Raw genomic sequence first — 19975 nt, 5'->3', positions numbered from 1 at the left:
AGAAGGGAAACATACATACCTTCAGATTTGCACAACTGTCTGTGTTAGGAATAAGCCATGCGTATATGTGTAGTGTGTAGTTGCATGTGTATGTGGCGTGGTGGTCAGCCTCATGAGCTAGCTAGCTAGGTGGTCGCGGGCTGTTGCGAGCAGCCGAGGTGAGCGCGTCGTGCATCATCAGGCTCATCGGATCGGCTTTAGGTGCTTGCCAATTTTCTTCAATTCACACTTCAGTTCTGCACTGTGCATCATCGGGCTCATCGGATCGGCTCTGTCCGCCAAATTGGGGGCTTGTTCCACGGCAGTATCTGTTTGATGAATTTGAAATTTTACTGAGCTAATATGTAGTATCTAGCAGTAAAACACATGTAAAAGCTGTTGTTGAATTATGTGTATAGAATTGTTCAAAAACTTTGTGAAGAATTCACATAACACTATACCAGTGCCAAACCAAACACTGTAATGTAACTCGGTACCCTTACTGGCATGAACCAGACTAAACAAGCAATTGTCTGTTACACCCCTAATCCCAGCGTGATCTGATTCCCTTACCATTTACTTTACCACTATCTAAGCCAAGCACGTTCTAAGGTGCACCAGTGTACTTTACTGACACATATTCAAGACTCTTAATTAAGTAATTCCATCATGTACGTGTTGCATTGTTTTAGGGAAAATTATTTTCCAGCCAAAAATATAGACTGGAATTGATAAGCCAAACAAAATACAATACTATGCATTAACTGTATGTGTAGTGATCCAAATAGCTGGTTTTTGACAAGGGTAAACTACAGCAGGATGGATGGAGGAGTTACTTTTCTTTTTTCTTGAGGCAGGTCCATATGGTTGTTCCACCACACTGGTGCACCAATAGCAAACTGTCAACATATACATGGATTAATATACCAAACTGTCAACATATATAACATGCATGATTTTGCACTGTAACTGTACAGGTACGTAGTATGCCGTAGTAACTCACCTTAGGAAATTTTGAATGTTGAAGGAATGACATCCCAAGGAATTGCCTAACATACTTCTCGCCAAGTTGTATGGGCGAAAATTTATTAGATGGCTCGATGAAACCCAGAGTAATCCATTGCTGGATAAGATCATCTTTACTTATATTGTGACCTTTAGGAAAGATGCCACAATAGGCAAAGCATAACCTCAAATATGGTGTCAAAGTATTATAACTTAACTTCAAGGATGGTAACACTGTACTATCAGAAAATGGTTCATCCCAAATATAACTATTGCACATTGCTTCCCAGTCACTAAGATCCTTTCCAGATAGCAGGAATCCAAGTGCTCGGGCTGCTAATGGCAAGCCTCCACATTTCTTTGCAATCTTCTGTCCAGCTGGTTCAACTTGCACTTTATCAGCTCTAGATTCAAAGCCACTATTTTGCTTGATTATTCTCCAGCACATGTCATTGTCCATGAGATCTAACATGTACGGTTCAACAGTACAAATTTTTCTTGCAATGTCTATGCTGCGTGTTGTGACTAAGACTTTCATCTTGGAGCTTACATTCAACATAAGCTTGAGTTGATCCAGTTGGAAGTAATCTGTCTCCCATAGGTCATCTAAAACAATTAAAGTTTTTTTATTTCGAAGTAGATCTTTAAGGCGTTGGTCTATCAACTGCCTTGTATCTAGATTCTGGCTTCCTTTCTCTACTTGAGAAATTATGGAGTTCCCAATTTTTTTCAAGTCAAACACCTGGGATACATAAACCCATACCCGATGATTATAATCTTTGAATTGAGCATCATTGAAGGCCAGTTGTGCTAAAGTTGTCTTTCCTATGCCTCCAAGCCCACAGATAGGAAGAACTGTGCTATCTTCTTTGTTGTTGTTGCTTGATAACAAGGAAACGACATTCATCCTGTCTCTGTCTCTCCCTATGATGAGTGATTCAACCACATTTGACGTTGTTTCCCGTGGGTCAGGAAGCTGGTGCACATTAATTAGGCTGGAGTTATCATGTGTGAATTTGAAACTCTCGTGATCCTCTCTGATCTTCCTCAGCTGACCCCTCATCTTCTTCATCTTATAAGCCATGGTAATCTTGGGTGCAATAGCAAAACAGTCCAGCTTCCCAATCATCTATGAAGGAATTTTAACAAGTGGTTTATATATAATAGAAAATCTGGGAGCAACAAGTTACACCTGGCATTAATAAGATGTACTATTTTCGATCCCTCTATCCGGTAATTACATGCTGCATGGTATAATATACGTAAAACTTTTGCACGGATGTAAAACATAGCTTCCCTTGTAGTACAAATTTTTTATTCTTATACACCTAGTTTCACGGCCAGGATTTGTACACCAGAATTAAGTAGGCTAAATCCCTCTTGTACACCCATCGTTCTTCATTTTTTAGAAGGGCACCAACAAATTTCAAGCTTTAAACGTTGCAATTAACTAGTGCACCAGTTCCTTATATTTGAAAGAACTTTCAGATGAAACATGGTTTTATGGACAATAATATAATAAATAGTCAAATTATTTAACAAAAGCAACAAAGTCCATACTAGGAATATGAAAGAAAAAACTGATTGATAGGAGACATGGCATATACCTTTCTGGAGGCTGGTTCACTGTTAGCTTGGAACTCATCGAGCATGTAAGAGATGTCGTAGGCAGCGTGCTTGAGCCGGTTGAGCCACAGCCGCACCAACTCCTCCGTGACAGACCGCCTCTCAGCATCCTTGAGCGCCGCCTCCATGTACTGCAACGTGTCCTTCATGTCCTTGAGGTCGTCCTTGAAGCTCCACAGCATCATGGCCTCATCCCCAATGGCGGAACCCAGCTTATTGCCCACCGCTGAGATCACAGCCGAGGCGAGCAAACCGGCTACATGCGCCATGTTGTTCGTCTTCACCGTACCTTTTCTTTCTCAAGTTGTAGTATGCCAACTGGAGGAGGTGTGAACACAACCAAGTGCCAGAAATGATGCATTTATCAACTCATGCATGGTCATAGGTTATGTATGAACCCATACTCCACCGAGATGGAAAGGGATCATCTATCTTGCTTGATTGTGGTAATGCACGCAACACAGCGCACGTTAGCTTTAACTTTGCCAGCAGGCAAAGGTCAAGAAAAGATTCTCAAGTTTTTGAGCTGTAAAGGAAAAAGGGAAGGAACCAGGGAGAAGAAAAGAATGTGATCTCCTCATCTCCCTCTGAAAATGAAAAGGAATAGAGAACAATCCTATTCCCTGATGCGTGCTTTGGTCTGTATGTACCTTTTGAGCTCATTGAAGACTTGCTAATTCTTTAGTTCGAGAGTTCACCGGTGGACTATCTAATTAACAGAAAGACTGGATTGCACAGTTGCCTTCATCCCCAAAAAAACACATGACCAGTTTATGATACAGATATCAGGATCACAAACAAAAAAGAGAATCGCAAGAGTTGTAGGATCACTTAGTCAGGCTGGTCATGAACTCAACCTCTCTGTATCTTCTCTGTATGGACTCACCTTTTCTGTATCTTCTGCAAGGCTGCCTGACCAAATTAGCAATCTTCTGCCTGGCACCTTGGAAAATTTTCAATACCGTGCCAAAAAAATTATTGCATCAGTATATAACTATAAAACTAGGAACAAAAAGAGAGAACACACACTATGATAGTCTCGCTTGTTAGTTTGATTGAAGATATCTACAAAGGAGACATGAATGGCAGAAGGGGAGGGTCTCAATTATAACTAAATTAGGCAACGCCACATAGATATTTACAGAGGCCATGGATGGACCCATGGAGTCAAGGAGAAAGGAGTGGCTCCTTGCGACTCAAGGCTTACCTGCTGCTACGTACGTCGACTTGCTTCCAGGTGTAGAGAGGCTGTCGTATACCTCCGCCGCTCATCTATTTCCTCGAGAAGGCCTCTGCCCTAACCGCCAGCCATTGCAGAAGCACCATGCGGCGGATCTTGAGGCGACAATGCCGAGCCACCGAAGCCGCCGCTCCCTGATGCAAGAGAACAGAGGACTCTGCCTCAGAGTCACTATATCCTCATCGCCTCTCCCATTTCACATGCCGCAGCCACTCTGGAATATAGAGATGGCTGGAGGCCTGGAGCACACAAACATGTAAGAGAAGTATTTATCTATAGCATGTAGCATCAACAGAATCAAAATTTTGTGTGCTCTGTACCTATTTAGAAATCTACCATATCTTCATCTATATAATCAATTCATCAGATACTTCATGTGATCAAATCCGAAGTTAATATGTAGTTCAATCTATCCACAAATTAATCAAACACATGACTCCTGATAATCAAATCATACATACATACATACATACATACATACAGGAGGATGTCCACCAACACAACGATAAAGGAAAAATGATTTAACTGAGCACATAATGTTCTGCCACCATTCATCAAACACTTTGTGTAAGCCGAAACCAAAGTAAGGTAAAAGAGGATTGAGGTAATTGGTCACCTGGTTACATGTGTTAGGTCATAGCTTCATGCATGGGAGCTACATTTGGAGGTGATGCACTACGAAGGATGTGGCAGCTGGCCAGGGGTGCGTGGTCCCTGAGCCATCGAGGCTGACCTCAACCCGCCGTCTTAATACCATCACAGGCTGGTGTTAGAGCAACGTTATGATGCAGCAGAGCAACAACAACAAAGAACAAAACTTTTATTACCTGGGGCTGGTGCAGGATGTGTACAGCGGCCGGAGCAGGATGTTGATGACAGCGGAAGGTTGTGGGGACTGTGGAGACTGGTTGAGGACGGCGGCGCCTGAACTGGACAGGGACAAAGACGAGTGGTTGGGATAGGATTCTTACCCAAAAAAGATTCCCCCCCCGCTTTATATTCCAAAGTAACCAACATCGAATACAAATAACGCTGTGACGAGCAGCACAACACACCAAGAAAAAGAAGAAGAAACAAATGCCAACCACGGCAGCTTGGCAAAGCGTGGATGACCCGCCACCGCGGCGCCCACCGGACACAAAACACCACAGACCAAGGCTCCGATCCGCGGCGTACCAAGCAGCACCTCCAAGAAGGGATGCGACGCCGACGACGCTGCTACCCAGACGAGTCCTCAGGTTTCCCCAGGCACGCGGAGGGAGGTGAGGGGTGGATACCACCGACACCCTCCAGGAAGGAATGGTGGCACCCGCAGGTGTCACCGCGCGCGTCGGGGCCGAAGCCGGCAGGGATTTCTCCCGCATTCCAACCCCAACCGCACAACCGGACGGAACCGACCTGCCAAACCGTCGCCCACCACCATGCGCCAACGCAGTACCGCCGCCACCCACGCCGCCTCACTACGAACACCACCACGAGGCCAAGAGGACCGGAGAGAAGCTCACCACGACGGGAGCAGCAACAGCGACGTCGAGCGGGAGGGAACCACCTCCACCGCCGTCGTGCGGGAGGCCCGTGCCTCCGGCACCGTCACGGTAGCCGTCCGGACGCGGCAAAGGGGCATGCCGGGCCACCCCTAGCCCAGCCAGGCCCGAAGCGGGCCCTTTAAGCCCCGCCGGCCGCGATGCAGCAGGCCGGCGTCGTCGTCGCCGGCACCCAGCCGCTCGTCGCATCTCCTCCGCCTCCCAGAAGCCACGCCGGAGACCATCCCTGCCGCCGGCCCGCCCAGGCCTAGATGGGGCCCGAAGGGCCCAGATCTGGGCCGAGCGGGCGACGCCAGATCCCGCCGCCGCGCCGCCGCCTAGCTGCTCGCCTACATGCGCCACGGAACCCCGCCGCCACGCCAGACCGCCGCCGCCTAAACGCACCCCCCGGAGCAGCTCCACCCGCGCCGGAGAGCGACCGGGGGGGGGGGGGGAGGGCCAGGAGGCCGCCGCCACCAGCAGCCCCGGGCCAAGCCGACCGCGGGCGCCGGCGACGGCGGCGGGAAGGGAGGAGGGAGGGAGGGCCTGGAGGGAGGAGGCCTGGCGCGCGGCCGGTCGCCCGCGCGGGGGGGGTGGGGGGGGGGGAGGGGGCGCGGTCGCTAGCGCCTAGCTACCTTTCAGTCTGTGAGTTGATTAGAAGAATCTCCAAAAGGCATTCTTCAAAATTTAACTAGTTGGCCTGGGATAGGATTCAGACTTTTGCAGTAGCATGATCCTGTCTAAAACATCAGAAGGAATTTTTGTTTATGTTTTGTTTGCATATCGAATATGCAATGGAGGCAAACCCCGTGGCCCAATTCAAGCATCCACAAATTTGTATGCGATGGAGAAGAGAAATAGAGAATGTTTCCCGATGCTAACATGCAGTGACCGTATGTATGAATCGTTTTGGAGCAAGTGATGGCTAGGGAGATGGCCGAGCGGTGCTTCATCTCACACATTGATGGCGGCAGTTATCGGTGGCATGGCGCTGTGGAGGCTCGGCGTCCGATGCGCGGGATGGACTCGCGCAGGAGGAGGTTGCTGTCTGGCGTCATGGTGATGTCTATGGCTAAGTGGTCAGACAAGGTAGATGCCTCAATATGATCTGAAGACGGACCTGTGGAAGATGGCGGCGACGACACACGAGTGCGTCTGACCGGATTGTGCGCCAGACCCGGTATGTGGCTCGGCTGGGGCTTCCGGCTTTTGATGTTAGGATTAGGTGAGTGGTCTGAATGGCCCAGCTAGCACCCCTTCATCGTAGGGATAGGAGTAGCGGCATATGTTGCCAAGATGATGATTTCAGGCATATTGTTGTAATACTTTGTAAGGTGCTCGAGAATATCAATAAAGTGGCCGTATGCATCTCCCAGATGCAGAGGCCGAGGGTCATCCTCCTTTTCTAAAAATAATATAAAAAAATGAATGTGGCATGAACCAGCAGCAATTCTAGCTGTATTCTATTCTACTGTACATAGCTGACGAACCTAGTTACTCCGATCCAGCTCCACTAATACAGGCAGGAGGAGGTGCAAACGAGCCGGATTCTGCCAAGATCCAAGAGGGTCCGGAGCTGTGGGAAGAGGTGGGCGTGGAGGAGGTGCGTCAAGCATGCCGGCAGCCGAAGCGGGACTCAAGGAGGTGCTCATGAGTCATGATGCACACGTAGAACAAGGAAAAAATTGTGAACAGTCACAAACCGCGTTGTATCGCTGGGTCATATTGCGGCAGATTATTTTGTACCAGCCGACATCAACACTAACGTTGGTAATCTTCAGCTATTAAACTTGTTTCCAGCGGAAATCTTCAGCTATTTAATACCAAAAGCACCATTTGAACTTTGTTTCCAGGGGAAACTCTGGATGAACTGCAGCAGACATTTGGCTCTTCGGCCTCATAAAAACTCACACAGTTCGAACATCCAAAAATGCACGAGCCTGCAAAAGAAAACAAACTCAGAAGTGTAAAGCAATGCTGAAAGTAGGCACTCCCTGTTTCACAAGCAAACAAGCAAAAGCAGATTTTTTTTCCCACTTAAAACGGAGGCAAAAGCTTTGCCTCATCTCATTAATTAAAAAGAGTTTTGAATTATATGACCGACCGTCCATGCACGACCCCAAATCGATAGCCTACTCTCGCGGCATATAAGAGAGCTCAAAGCTCGGCCCCTGCCAACCCCGTAAGCCTGGCCTCCAGCTCCATTTTGAATACTACTACTGCTAAATCAACTCTGACATGAAACAGAGTTAAGACATAAAACAGGCACTTCCTTTCTTCTTAGTTTCACTTTTGCTTTTTGGGCATCCTGTAACCACTAAGGCGTGGTCGCGCTCGAATGATTCGGGCAGGCTGCCATGCACAGAGGGCAGATAAATTGGCGTGCACTTCTTCAAAGTTTCGTTTGGTAAGTCGTCGTTCTTCAAGTCTGTTTGAGTAAAAATAAACCTTTTCCCTTAATTCTTCCGCACCTGAATGCACTTTGTATTTATATAATGAGCTCGTTTACGGTACCCCAAAATGATTAGCCACCGTTCATTTTTCTTAATCCAATGGACTGTGCGATCAGGTACTCCAGCAGCAGTCCCACGGAGTACTAACCGGGAAAGAGGTGGAGTGCCTCGGTGACAGGGGTAAAAGGGTAATCACCAGTTGTTATAATTATCTCCTGATCCATTTGCCTCTCGTACAGTCCGTTCGTAGCCTGTCCTCTCGCCCCTCGTCTCCACCCCCTCTCCATCTCCCTGTCCGCTCGCCCCTCGTCTCCACCCCTTCTCCATCTCCGGCGGAGGGCGGCGGATGCCTCCGTCTTCTCCAACTCCGGTGGAGGCCGCCTTCTCCAAATCCGGCGAGAGCCACGGCGGACGTATTTGGCGAGGCGTCTTTGCCTTATCCATCTCCGGCGTAGGGCGGCGAACGCCTCCGCCTTCTCCAACTCCGGCGAGAGCCTCTCCGGCGGAGGATGCGGCAGCCACCGCGGCCGTATTTGGCGAGGCGCGCGCCTCCTCCTTCTCCACCTCAGGCGCTTTCCTCTCTCTCAACCACGTGGCTGCGCCGACCGGTTGCCGTGCGCCGGAGTTGGCTCCACCCCGCCTTCTCCAATTCCGGCGAGAGCCTGTCCGGCGGCGGATGCGGCAGCCACCGCGGCCGCGGCCGTATTTGGCGAGGCGCACACCTCCTCCTTCTCCACCTCAGGCGATTTGCTCTCCCTCAACCACGTGGCTGCGCCGACCGGATGCCGTGCACCGGAGTTGGCTCCACCCCTCAACCTCGCTCGTCGTGCAGCTGCTCCATCTAGTTGCGCCGGAGTTGGCTGTACCCCTCAACCTCCGTTCGTCCAGCAGCTGCTCCATCTAGGGGCGTCGGAGCATGTAGAAAGGGGATTTTTCTGTCAATATGATGGCTTTTTCGTAAGATCACCCAGCCCTTCTCATTATCTTTGGTAATTGCTTTAGCTTTTCTCTGTATTGGTTATGGATGAAATCAGACAATAGATTATGATGTTGAGTACATGATAGATACCATGTTTTGTCCATTTTTTTGTAGCTCAGTGTCTCTAACAAGTAAGAACTTGCAATGTTTGAAAATATGTTTTCTCCATTATTTAGTAGCTCACTGCAAGGCCAGAAAACAATCCTTCATTTCTTGACGTATTGGATATGCGGGTAGCATATTTGGTCAGTGACCAAACATGAGTAGTAATACAAGATACCGTGCTAACGTAAAGAGACCTATGTAGACAAATAATTAAGTGGCACACTAAGTGCCGGATAAATAACATCAAATTGTTGCTTACAAACTAAATTATTGAGCAAATTGTCGCACACCAAGTGTCGGGTAAATAACATCAAATTATTGCTTACAAACCGAATTATTGAGCAAATGGGAAAACGTTTGATTTAAGACGAATGTCTATGCGAAAGCCATATCTATTGTGTAGTTCTACTGCTGGTGCTCGTCCTGGACCTCTTTCTTTTTTTGGTAGAAACTTCATCGTCAGGAATTGCCTTTGTCTGGTCTGGCTGCTGGTTTTTCCGGAGTAAATTTCTGTCACTGTTGAGTATGTCATGTGCAAGTTGTCTCCTGTACATATCTATATCTTTCTGCATACAAATGGTGAACAGTCAAAGATAATCCTGGGATGTACGCCATCTGTATCTAAAGTAATTCCTTAACCAAGGAAGTAATGTACAGTGCACCCATGAAATAGTCTAAATATGCGCACCTTTGAAAATGTTTTGGATAGTTTGGATCCCGTCCAAAGCATTATGTACTTGAGAAGGTAGAGTCCACAAGAGCTCCTGCAAGTATGAATTAGGATTGAATTGCCTTGGTCGAGTTTACAAATTAAGAACATAGTGATGAACGTGTGTACTCATCTTTCTGGGTTGGCAGCCCTTTGATTGTCTTCTTGTCCCACGTGGCCACGTTGAAGTCTGGCCAGTTTGTTGGGTTTGGAAGTTGTTTAATTCTTTCTTCAGCCTGCTGGAACCACGCCGTTATCGCTTCCAACTGAAGAGTGTTTGTTGGTAGTCAGTAATGCATATAACCTACAAGTTGCAGTGGTACTAGGAGCACAAAAGGATATTCTCACCGCATGATCCAGTTCATCCGTTGGACCAACACCAGGGGCTGAATTGAGAATCTGAACTTCTCTTTTAGGCGCATCTAGGGCTGCCAGATACCAGTGTAGTCCAGCATTCAAGGGTAAAAAAATCTGCATAAACATATATGTTAGAGCAAGGACCAAACAATTCGTAAATAAAATTCAGCAGGTACTTATTGTGTTGTACCATGTCATGATCAAGATATGCAATGATCCTTGCAATTGAGCGAGACTTTTCAATTTTTGAACTCCTCGCTATAGTGTGATTTTCTATATCTGCAACGAGCTTTTGCACATTAATTGTGCTCTCGACAAAGATTTTTTTGCCATCTCTTATGCCAAACTCTCCCTCTGGTGGGCGATTGATATATATGCCAGCATCAATGGCCTAGTATTGCAAGTGAGCACTGATTAGTGCATATCCCAGTGCAGATGTAATAAGTGAAGCATGAAATACTTACCAAGCAATCCACATATCTGGCATTGTTGTCCGGCAACTTATTGGCTGTTAGGGAATGCAGGGATGATTTGTTTAGTGTTATATCACCAATTTGGGCCAAACGCGTTGTATCATCTTGTCTGTTTACCCATTGTAGTGTTTCTTTCAGACCTGCAATTAGTAGGTGGATTTATCTATGTTATAAAGAAAGCACAATGGTATACAACTACATGACAAGCAACGATGTGTGCGACATACCACGAAGTTGCCTCTTTTCATGGTCATAGTATGAATACTCGTCTTCTTTATTGGTCTTTGATTTCCTGTTTGACCGACGCACCATCCCTTTGGCATTACTGTTTGTGTCACCCTCATCACCTATATTAGTGCCTGAAAGCCCTTGCTGCCGCTTGGCAGGTGTCTCGCTGTCATGTTCACGAGATTCTCTTTGCTCTTCATCATGTTCAGATTCTCCTTCCTCTTCATCATGTTCAGATTCTCCTTCCTCTTGTCTTTTGTGTTGTCCCTTGTGCCATGTGCACTTGTCACCCTTCTTACAAAAAGGCTTGTACATAAAGGAGAATGGGAGTTTAACAGGCAATAAGATGCACAAACATATAAGTAAACTATCTTTTAAATTACCTCAATTTCTTCATCTGATATGTCGGGAAGAACAAACTTATTAGCCTGCATGGGAAATAAGTGGTGCTTTCTATCACACATCATTTGGCAACATAAAATTGTGCATTAGTGAATAAGACTTTACCTCCAAACACTTGACAACACGAAGCAGGGTTCTGTTGGTCAGGCTTGTGTTGTGTTCAATGTCAGCCAGACCATCAACAAGTGGCTTGAAGTACTTGTATTCGTCTGTGTACTCTTTCTCCATGACTTTATTCTCTATTACTTGCACAGTTCTATGAACTTGTTGCAACGTTTGGCCCTGCATATAGAAGGATGAATATAGTTAGAATATGTTTTGTAGTATGAAATGCAGTAAATATGGTTCTGATTGCGCGTACTTCATTGCTAGCATACACTGGTCTGTGTAGAACGTACTCCACGTCACTCATGAGGTGCTCAATAATCTATTTTGAATAATATGAGATGAATAGTTAGTACATGATAGTAAAGAAAGTAAAACTCAATTATGTGGCACGATCATTTACACAATCCTTTACTTACATCTCCCTCGGCAAAGCTGGCATGTTCCCTCTTTGCCACCTTCTCCTTGTCTCACGATTGTATCAAAGGCATCTGTCGAGGAGAGTAATCTATATCTATATTGTGCCTAACTTTGTTCACATAAAATTTCTCCCAGTACCACACCTGCATTGCAACATAGTGAAAATAAATGAGACGCAAAACCATAGCTCAAGTACATTGTTACGCGGAAATAAATAGTCATTACGTATTACCTGTAAGAGAGCGAGGTTGCCAACAAGATTTGTTTGCTTATTGTTCTTGTACTGCTTCAAGCTCGCAATCAGGTGATCAAGTGTCAGGGTTGCCCAATTTATCTTATTTACATCACCATCGTCCAACATAAGGTTCAAATATTCTGAACTGACTTGTGACTTTGTACTTGGACATAGCAGTCGAAAAATTACACACAAAGCAATTCTCCTCAAGAAGTGTTCGTCCGTAGATCCTTTGCTTTCTCTTATTTGTTGCACTAGGCCCTTGTAGGTGATTGCTTGCTCTTTTGGGTCTACGTATAATCTGAACAGTTGGGCTTGTTTTTGTTTTCTTTCGAACTCAAGCTTCTTGTCTGCATACCTAAGTTTAATATCACGGATCCCCCCTGCCGAAGGCAGATCCATGATATTAACTACATATTCCAGATGTATCTTTAACTGTTTGTTGTTCACAATAAATGCCTCAACTTCCGGATCGAAAGTATCAGCTAGTTTTTTTAATGTTTGGCGACGAATTTGAATATCACGTAGATGTAGTAACCCCTGCAGACTAGATTCTGTAACCTTTTTCCTCTGATTATCATCGCAAACAATCCAAAGAAGGTCATAAATAGCACCTTGACAGCAGGCCACTATTTCCTGTACATAAATATCATACTAATTAGATAAATTGATGAAAGATCAAGAGAGGCTTTGTACTGTCAAGTTATTATTATGTGTGTTGTTCCAATTAAGAAAATGCATACCTTCTTCTCTCTAGTCATTGTCGCTTTGTTTACAGAAGGTTTATTTACAGAAGCCATGGCGGGTGATGCATCCTAACATTAAAAGATGACAAAAATTAGAAATTCTGTATCGTTCTACATTCTATTTTTCGGCATATATTAGTACATACTTGTGCTTTCTGCAGCTTCGGTGTGGTAGGAGTCTGTGAACCGGTAATCCCACTTTTCTTACTGGAAGAATTTGTGGCAGTTGATGCTTGCTGATGAAAGGCACAACAACATAGGTACATGTTATTCATATGGGAAAAATTAAAAAAAAAAGAGTCAAATCTATGTTTGTATTCCACCCTACTAGGCCTAACAAAGTTTTGGTTGATGACGATTATTGGAGGCAAAAAGAAGCCAGATTCTTCTCTATACATGATAGATCTACCAAACTTGGGGCCTAAGCCAAACTAACAAACAGTAGGAAATAATCTAACTTGAGAAATATATCGAAGAGATTGAAACTTGGTAACAGATAACTAGGGATACTCATCTCTTTAAGATAGCATAAATTAAGTAGAGTTTTCCAAACAATTATCTGAAACAAAAAAAAGATTCTAGGTCCGTAATGTACCCTTGTGCTATTCCCTATGAAATACCGAGATGCACACGTCCTATGGAAAAGTTTGTGTGATGATGCTTGCGTAACCTGAACCTTGCTTCTTCCTAAAGGATATGGCGAAGCTGGCGATGCTTTAGGTTGTGCCGATGCCATCGAAGCTTTTCTTGACATAGGGAAATAGCATGGTTCTTCTGCCATCAAAGCGATGTAACACGACGGCGACAGCGGCGGCGGATGAATACGAGCGCAAGGGTTTGCTATGGGCGTGTGTATATATAGATGTTTTTTTTGAAGAACGCAATCTGCAACCATATATATCTTCTTGTTGTTACGAATGGTAAAAGAAAACTAATCTACTTCATATATATCGTCTTGTTGTTACGAATGGTAAAAGAAAACTAATCTACTTCTAAAGGATACTTGGTATAAATCTATAAAAATAGACACCTTTTATTGTGACAAACTTTGGATGTATTCTTTTTTTAGTACAACTTTGGATGTATTCAGCATGGCACGACAATACAAAGAACACAGAATTAATAAAAATGGGATCCATCAACGTGACCTAAATTTTTTCACACATCCATCAACCTGACCCAAAAAATTTCCAGACACTGGAGTCATCATGGCAAGCAAGCATGCCAAGTTTCGGTGATATCTGCCATTCTATGCATTTTGTAGGATTTTCCGATGAAAAACCCCTAAAATACTGGCCGGTCGTGACGCAACGTGCGTTTGGTGTCCGAGTTCATTCATATTTTGCAGCAGGTCCTACGACGTGCATGCCCACCCGTTGCCAAAATTGCGTTTTGTTTCATGCATGCCAGCAAGTACACCATGTTCAACCGGGACCGTTCGGGTAGGCCGGTAAAGGCAATTCTAGAAGCACTATTGCCCACATCCATCAACCTGACCCAAATTTTTTCCAGACACTGGAGTTGTCATGGCAAGCAGGCATGCCAAGTTTCGTTGATATCTGACATTCGATGCATTTTCTATAATCTTCCCGATGAAAACCCCTAATATACTGGCCGGTCATGACGTAACATGCGTTTGGTGTCCAAATTCGTTCATACTTTGCAGCACGGCCTACGACGTGCATGGCCACCAGCTACCAAAATTACGTTTCATTTTGTGCATGCCAGCAAGTACACCATGTTCAACCGGGACCGTTCGGGTAGGCCGGTAAAGGCAATTCTAGAAGCACTATTGCCCACATCCATCAACCTGACCCAAATTTTTTCCAGACACTGGAGTTGTCATGGCAAGCAGGCATGCCAAGTTTCGGTGATATCTGACTTTCGATGCATTTTCTATAATCTTCCCGATGAAAACCCCTAATATACTGGCCGGTCGTGACGTAACGTGCGTTTGGTGTCCGAATTCGTTCATACTTTGCAACACGGCCTATGACGTGCATGGCCACCAGCTGCCAAAATTACGTTTCGTTTCGTGCATGCCAGCAAGTACACCATGTTCAACCGGGACTGTTCGGATAGACCGGTAAAGACAATTCTACAAGCACTTTTTCCCACATCCATCAACCTGACCCAAATTTTTTCTAGACATTGGAGTCGTCATGGCAAGCAGGCATGCCAAGTTTCGATGATATCTGACATTCTATGCATTTTCTAACATTTTCCCGATGAAAAACCCCGAAAATACTGGCCGGTCATGACGCAACGTGCGTTTGGTGTCCGAATTCATTCATATTTTGCAGCAGGGCCTACGACGTGCATGCCCACCCGCTGCCAAAATTACGTTTCGTTTCGTGCATGCCAGCAAGTACATCATGTTCAACCGGGACCGTTCGGGTAGACCGGTAAAGACAATTCTACAAGCACTTTTTCCCACATCCATCAACCTGATCCAATTTTTTTCCAGACACTGGAGTCGTCATGGCAAGCAGGCATGCCAAGTATCGGTGATATCTGACATTCTATGCATTTGTAACATTTTCCCGATGAAAAACCCCTAAAATACTGGCCGGTCGTGACGCAACGTGCGTTTGGTGTCCGAATTCGTTCATATTTTGCAGCAGAGCCTACGACGTACATTCCCACCCGCTGCCAAAATTACGTTTCGTTTCGTGCATGCCAGCAAGTACATCATGTTCAACCGGGACCGTTCGGGTAGGCCGGTAAAGGCAATTCTAGAAGCACTTTTGCCCACATCCATGACATTCTATGCAGAACCAAAAAAGACTTATTTGATAGGTCTAGGTTGCACGCTAGACTCATGCACCATTTTTCACTAAAATAACGAGTGTAATGCACAATTTATTCTATCTTCTCCCCCCGAATAAATCTCAGGTACAAACAGACGAGGACCACTAACATGGCCGCCTCCTCGTAAAAATCGGATCTACCAATAACAGATCGTCGGATATCTCGTAATTTGCACTTTTCGTGCATCGTCCAACTCTCGACGGCGCCGGGCACGAACCAATCCGCGGTTCATCTACTACTTGCTGGTGTACATTCATTAGGCGGCGGTGCATCTGCATATATCGTCTTCCATCTCGACCAATCATCTTGCCTGCCCCGCTCATAAATAGCAGCACATACAAAGTCTAACCATGCATGACCCTCAACACTTGAAGCTGATTTTTAGACTAAACACAAATTTGTGCTTACAATTCATTAAATAACCTGGAGCCAGTACATAGCAAAACAAAGCGAGCAGATATGAAAAAAATCAATAGTCGTCAAGTATCACGACCAAAGTGATAAGTGTCTGCAAGCAAACTAAACAAGGTTCAACGATAGCCATGGATGTTAACAAAACATAAACTCTGTCACGCCAACAGATTTAATAGGTCCATAAAAATGTCTACTGCCAACATAGTTCTCGATCTTCTTGGGGCTCAGTTGGTTGATGTGACCACACTTGTGCCAGCTGAAATAACTTCGGTGCACGCGTGTATACCATCTGCATATAAGTTAAAATATGATATTGTATGATATATAAAAAAGAAAAACATACTTCAAACCCAAATCCGTAAAAAGGCCATGAACATCAACTTACATTTGGTACCGTGCTTCTATCAATTTTATTTTCCTAAATCTGGACATTTCCGCCTGTCATGTTCGGAACTTTTACATTGGCCGCAGCTTCTAGTTCTCTTCTTCCGCCCGTTCGTTTCCCTCAATGTCTCGTGAAATGGCTTCATTCTCTTCTTGCATGGAGCACCTTTTGTGTCGACTATTTTTGGATCAAGGACTCTCTCCGCTGAAGCTTGGCTTGCGGCAGAGTAGTGAGAGGGTATAGGACCAAATGTTGTCTCCTCGGTGTTATCATCATTCTCGATGGGCCCATCGATGATACTTTGGAGATAATCTTTCACCCGCTGCGAACGCTCCCCGCTTTTTGATACTTTGAATAGGGCCATACTAGCTATGTTTCTCAGTTCACGGTAACGACTCATCTCTTCTGACCACACATGTGTATTTGCATTTCTCACTGACACGAATGCAGCCTTGGCTTCCATTGTCCACCTTTTGCTAACACAACATGGAGGAATGGTCGCTGCCCCTACGAAAACCAGAACAGCAAAAATGTGCGCGCAAGGGATGGCTTCACACTCCATCTTACGGCAAGGACAGAAGGCACCATTCATCAACGAACCATCAAAAGAACACTCTACAGAGAACAGACGTCTGCTCCCTCCTTCCGCTCCATCTTTTAACACTACTTCATACCTGACCAAGTCATTTACTGTTGTTTGCTCTTGAATCACCCATGCACATGATCTCCGGATACAATCTCTTACCATCTTGAAAATTTTTGGTGTATAAATACGAGCAGCATTTATCTCCAACAGACAAGCATCTATTCTAGTGAAAGGAACTGACTGCGAACATATTGCATCCAACTCGGCCTCGTTCCTCCGCATACGTGATATGCAGTGCTCAGTGTGCTCCACCACATCAACCAATGACATTTTCCGGTCCAGATGATTGTGGAGCCTAGAGTTCAAACTCTCACTATGCTGGTTGCTCTGCATACCCAAGAAATATCGTCCCTTGGTATAAGCTGCGGCCCACTTTTTCCTAAGTTTGTACATTCTGGACATCCATTCATTCTCCTCTTCGATCTCATAATTCGCCTTGAACTCAGCCCATGATTTCTCAAACTGGTAAACTCCCATTCGACAGTATATGAGTTTTCTGAAGTCATCAAGCATTGGATTACGCAGGTGGCGTATCATGTTCTGCTCAATGTGCCAACTGCATAGCCGATGGTCTGTCCTTGGCAAAATCTTCCTAATTGCTTTTCTCATTGCCGAGTCTCCATCTGTGATAACAGATATGGGCTCCTTATGACCCATCGCCTCTACAAAGGTCTGAAGTAGCCACTCGTATGACTTGTGGGTCTCATCTGAAACAACACCAATCCCGAAAACAACAGTACTACGATGATGGTTCAGTCAAACAAATGCAACAAAAGGGAGATTGTAGCGGTTGACCCGATAAGTGCTGTCAAACACAACTACATCGCCGAATGCTTCATAATCAATCTGAGACTGTGAATCTGCCCAGAATAAATTTCGAAGATGTCCTTCATCATCTGTGGTGTATTTGAAGAAAAACTCAGCATCTCGTTCTTCCTGTACTCTCATATGGTTCAGCACAAAGTCAGCATCCCTGCCTAAGATTCTTTTTTTCTTGTACCTGGCAAAGAAATTGTAGAGGTCTCGGGAAATATACCCAACATGAGGATAGCCGCCGTTTTGTTTCTCTGCCACATTCATGATTTGGAACGTACGGAGACCACCAAGTCCGTATTCCACTGCATCAGCCTTGTGAGCATCGTTCATCCGACGGTGAGACCGTAGAAAAGCAGATTGGTCCGGGTCGGCTAGCGGGTGGTTATGGACATCAACAAACTTCTTAACAAACCACTAACCCCTGCCTGCATCATGTTGGATCTCAAGCATAGCTTTGCAACCACAACGGGTCAGCGCCCGTGGCTCCCTTTTTTGGTCAGTCGCTTGAAAGTACTTCTCCAATCGGTGCCCTTCTTTAGAGCAGCAGAAACGTCTTGCTTTCACCTCTCTGGTGCCCTTCACGTACTCCTTATCATCCAATCTGACACTAAAACCTTTTGCTCTTGCATATCTGTTGTAGTGCTCGTAACCTTGCTTCTCGCTTGCAAACATCTGACTAACCATCATGTGATATTATTCTATCTCCTCCAAGCTAGCACTATGACCATCCATCCTCCAAACCTGCCATTATTAAAGCATCATACTTAGCGCATTTATTCTATCAATGTCATATAAACTGTCTGAATTTAGGTGATTCTTCGGATAAACAGAAAATTTAAACAGAAAACTAACACAAATTCTAGAGGAATTATAACATGTCTTCTATATACATTGCAACATTCATTATATACAAAATCTGAAGGATAGGTTGTGCTGTACCAGTGTCACCCTTTATGACATTCTAGTTTATCTGACGCAAATTGAAGGTGATCCATGATTTCAACTAATACGAATGACACTGTATAATTGTATACTCTGATAAAGATCAATTTATGGGTCATGTATCCATACAGATTGCAAGATATGGCTGGAGAAAAACGGGCGACGAACCTGTTCTCTAATTATCCGGCAGGCGATTGTCTGGCAGGTGGCGGCGCAGCCTAAAATTATGCGGCGTGTGGGCGCGTTGGCAGGAACCGCTGGAGGGATGGTGAGGGCAGGACTCGGGTGGCGGGGTCGAAGAACGTCGACCTGGACGGCAAACGGCGGTGGTGCGCGCTGGTGTCGGACGGAGGCACTTGGGATGTCGGACGGCCGCACTCTCTGGGCCGGACGGGGGTGTGGAACGGCGCACGTCGGCCCCAAGCGGGGGTGTACGACGGCGGGACGTCGGCGCCGCGCAGCGAACGGTGGTGGCGCGCGGTGGTGTCGGACGGCGGCACTCGGGGATGTCGGGGGCGCCGCACGGCCTTATCGCGAGGGTCACGCCGCCACCACAGAAACAAAATGGGATTTAGATCAAGTGTTCTATTTTTTTTCTTCACAATCGCCCGTGCTGCTGCGCTTTGGACTGTCTGTGCGTGCGGACTGCAGTTTGGGAAATGACTTCCTTGCCCCTCCGTGCGGACGGCCAGATCTGCACGGTACTCCTGGGTATCGTTTGGGAGTACCAGGGTACCGTAAAAGAACTCTATATAATAAAGGGCTAAAAGTGAAACGATCTGCATCCATCGAACGCAGCCATCGTTTTGTCCAGTGTCAAATGAGAACCTCGCTCTTTCCGATTCCGGCAGAGACGCACCCATGGAAACCATCTGAAGGATGACTGGACTGGAAAGAGGTTGACTGACCTGAGGTCTCCTCTCCTTTTGTATTCTCTATGACAGTGGCCGGTTTTAAACTCGTGGAACCTCTGCAAGCTGAGCGTCTATCATTTCAACACAAACGACACAGCGCCCGGCAGCAACATCATGCAAGAAAGGCTGTCGTTCCGTGCGATCCTGCCAAGCAAAGGTGCCCTCCAGAGTCATTGTTAGTGAAGCACTGCTAAACATCCATCTTGTTCATCAGAGCTAATATTTTTATTTCACATGCGTTCAATTAAGGTGCCCTTCCATTCATCTTGTACCTCTAATATTTTCCCCGATTTGATCATATATATAGAACCTACTACTAGTATTTTTCATGAGAAAGCTGACACAGCTGCCGTGCCTGATAAATTTTTTTTCTTCAAAAAGAAGATATCCTGTCCTTTCCATGGGTCGATGCACACAACCAATCTTACAATGAACGTGCTGGTACTCACAATGTTTTGCTCT

At 45.5% G+C, this 19975-nt stretch overlaps 1 protein-coding gene and 1 pseudogene across 1 annotated transcript; both read right to left on the bottom strand.

The window, feature by feature from the left end:
• Window positions 1-788: 788 nt before the first annotated feature.
• On the bottom strand, window positions 789-3009 carry LOC147966837 (disease resistance protein RGA2-like). Its single transcript, XM_087530970.1, has 3 exons — window positions 2592-3009; window positions 983-2113; window positions 789-878 (listed from the first exon to the last, which is right to left on the bottom strand). Exons 1-3 carry the CDS (start codon window positions 2877-2879, stop codon window positions 789-791), a joined length of 1509 nt encoding a protein of 502 aa, XP_087387096.1. The 5' UTR covers window positions 2880-3009.
• A 13211-nt stretch (window positions 3010-16220) lies between these two features.
• LOC147966836 (protein FAR1-RELATED SEQUENCE 5-like) lies at window positions 16221-18389 on the bottom strand (annotated as a pseudogene).
• Window positions 18390-19975: the final 1586 nt, after the last annotated feature.

Source organism: Triticum urartu, chromosome 6A (assembly GCF_056163025.1).
Source record: "Triticum urartu cultivar PI428250 chromosome 6A, HENAU_Tu73, whole genome shotgun sequence".
Lineage (NCBI taxonomy): Eukaryota > Viridiplantae > Streptophyta > Magnoliopsida > Poales > Poaceae > Triticum > Triticum urartu.
This window is presented reverse-complemented; position numbering and strand designations above follow the sequence as displayed.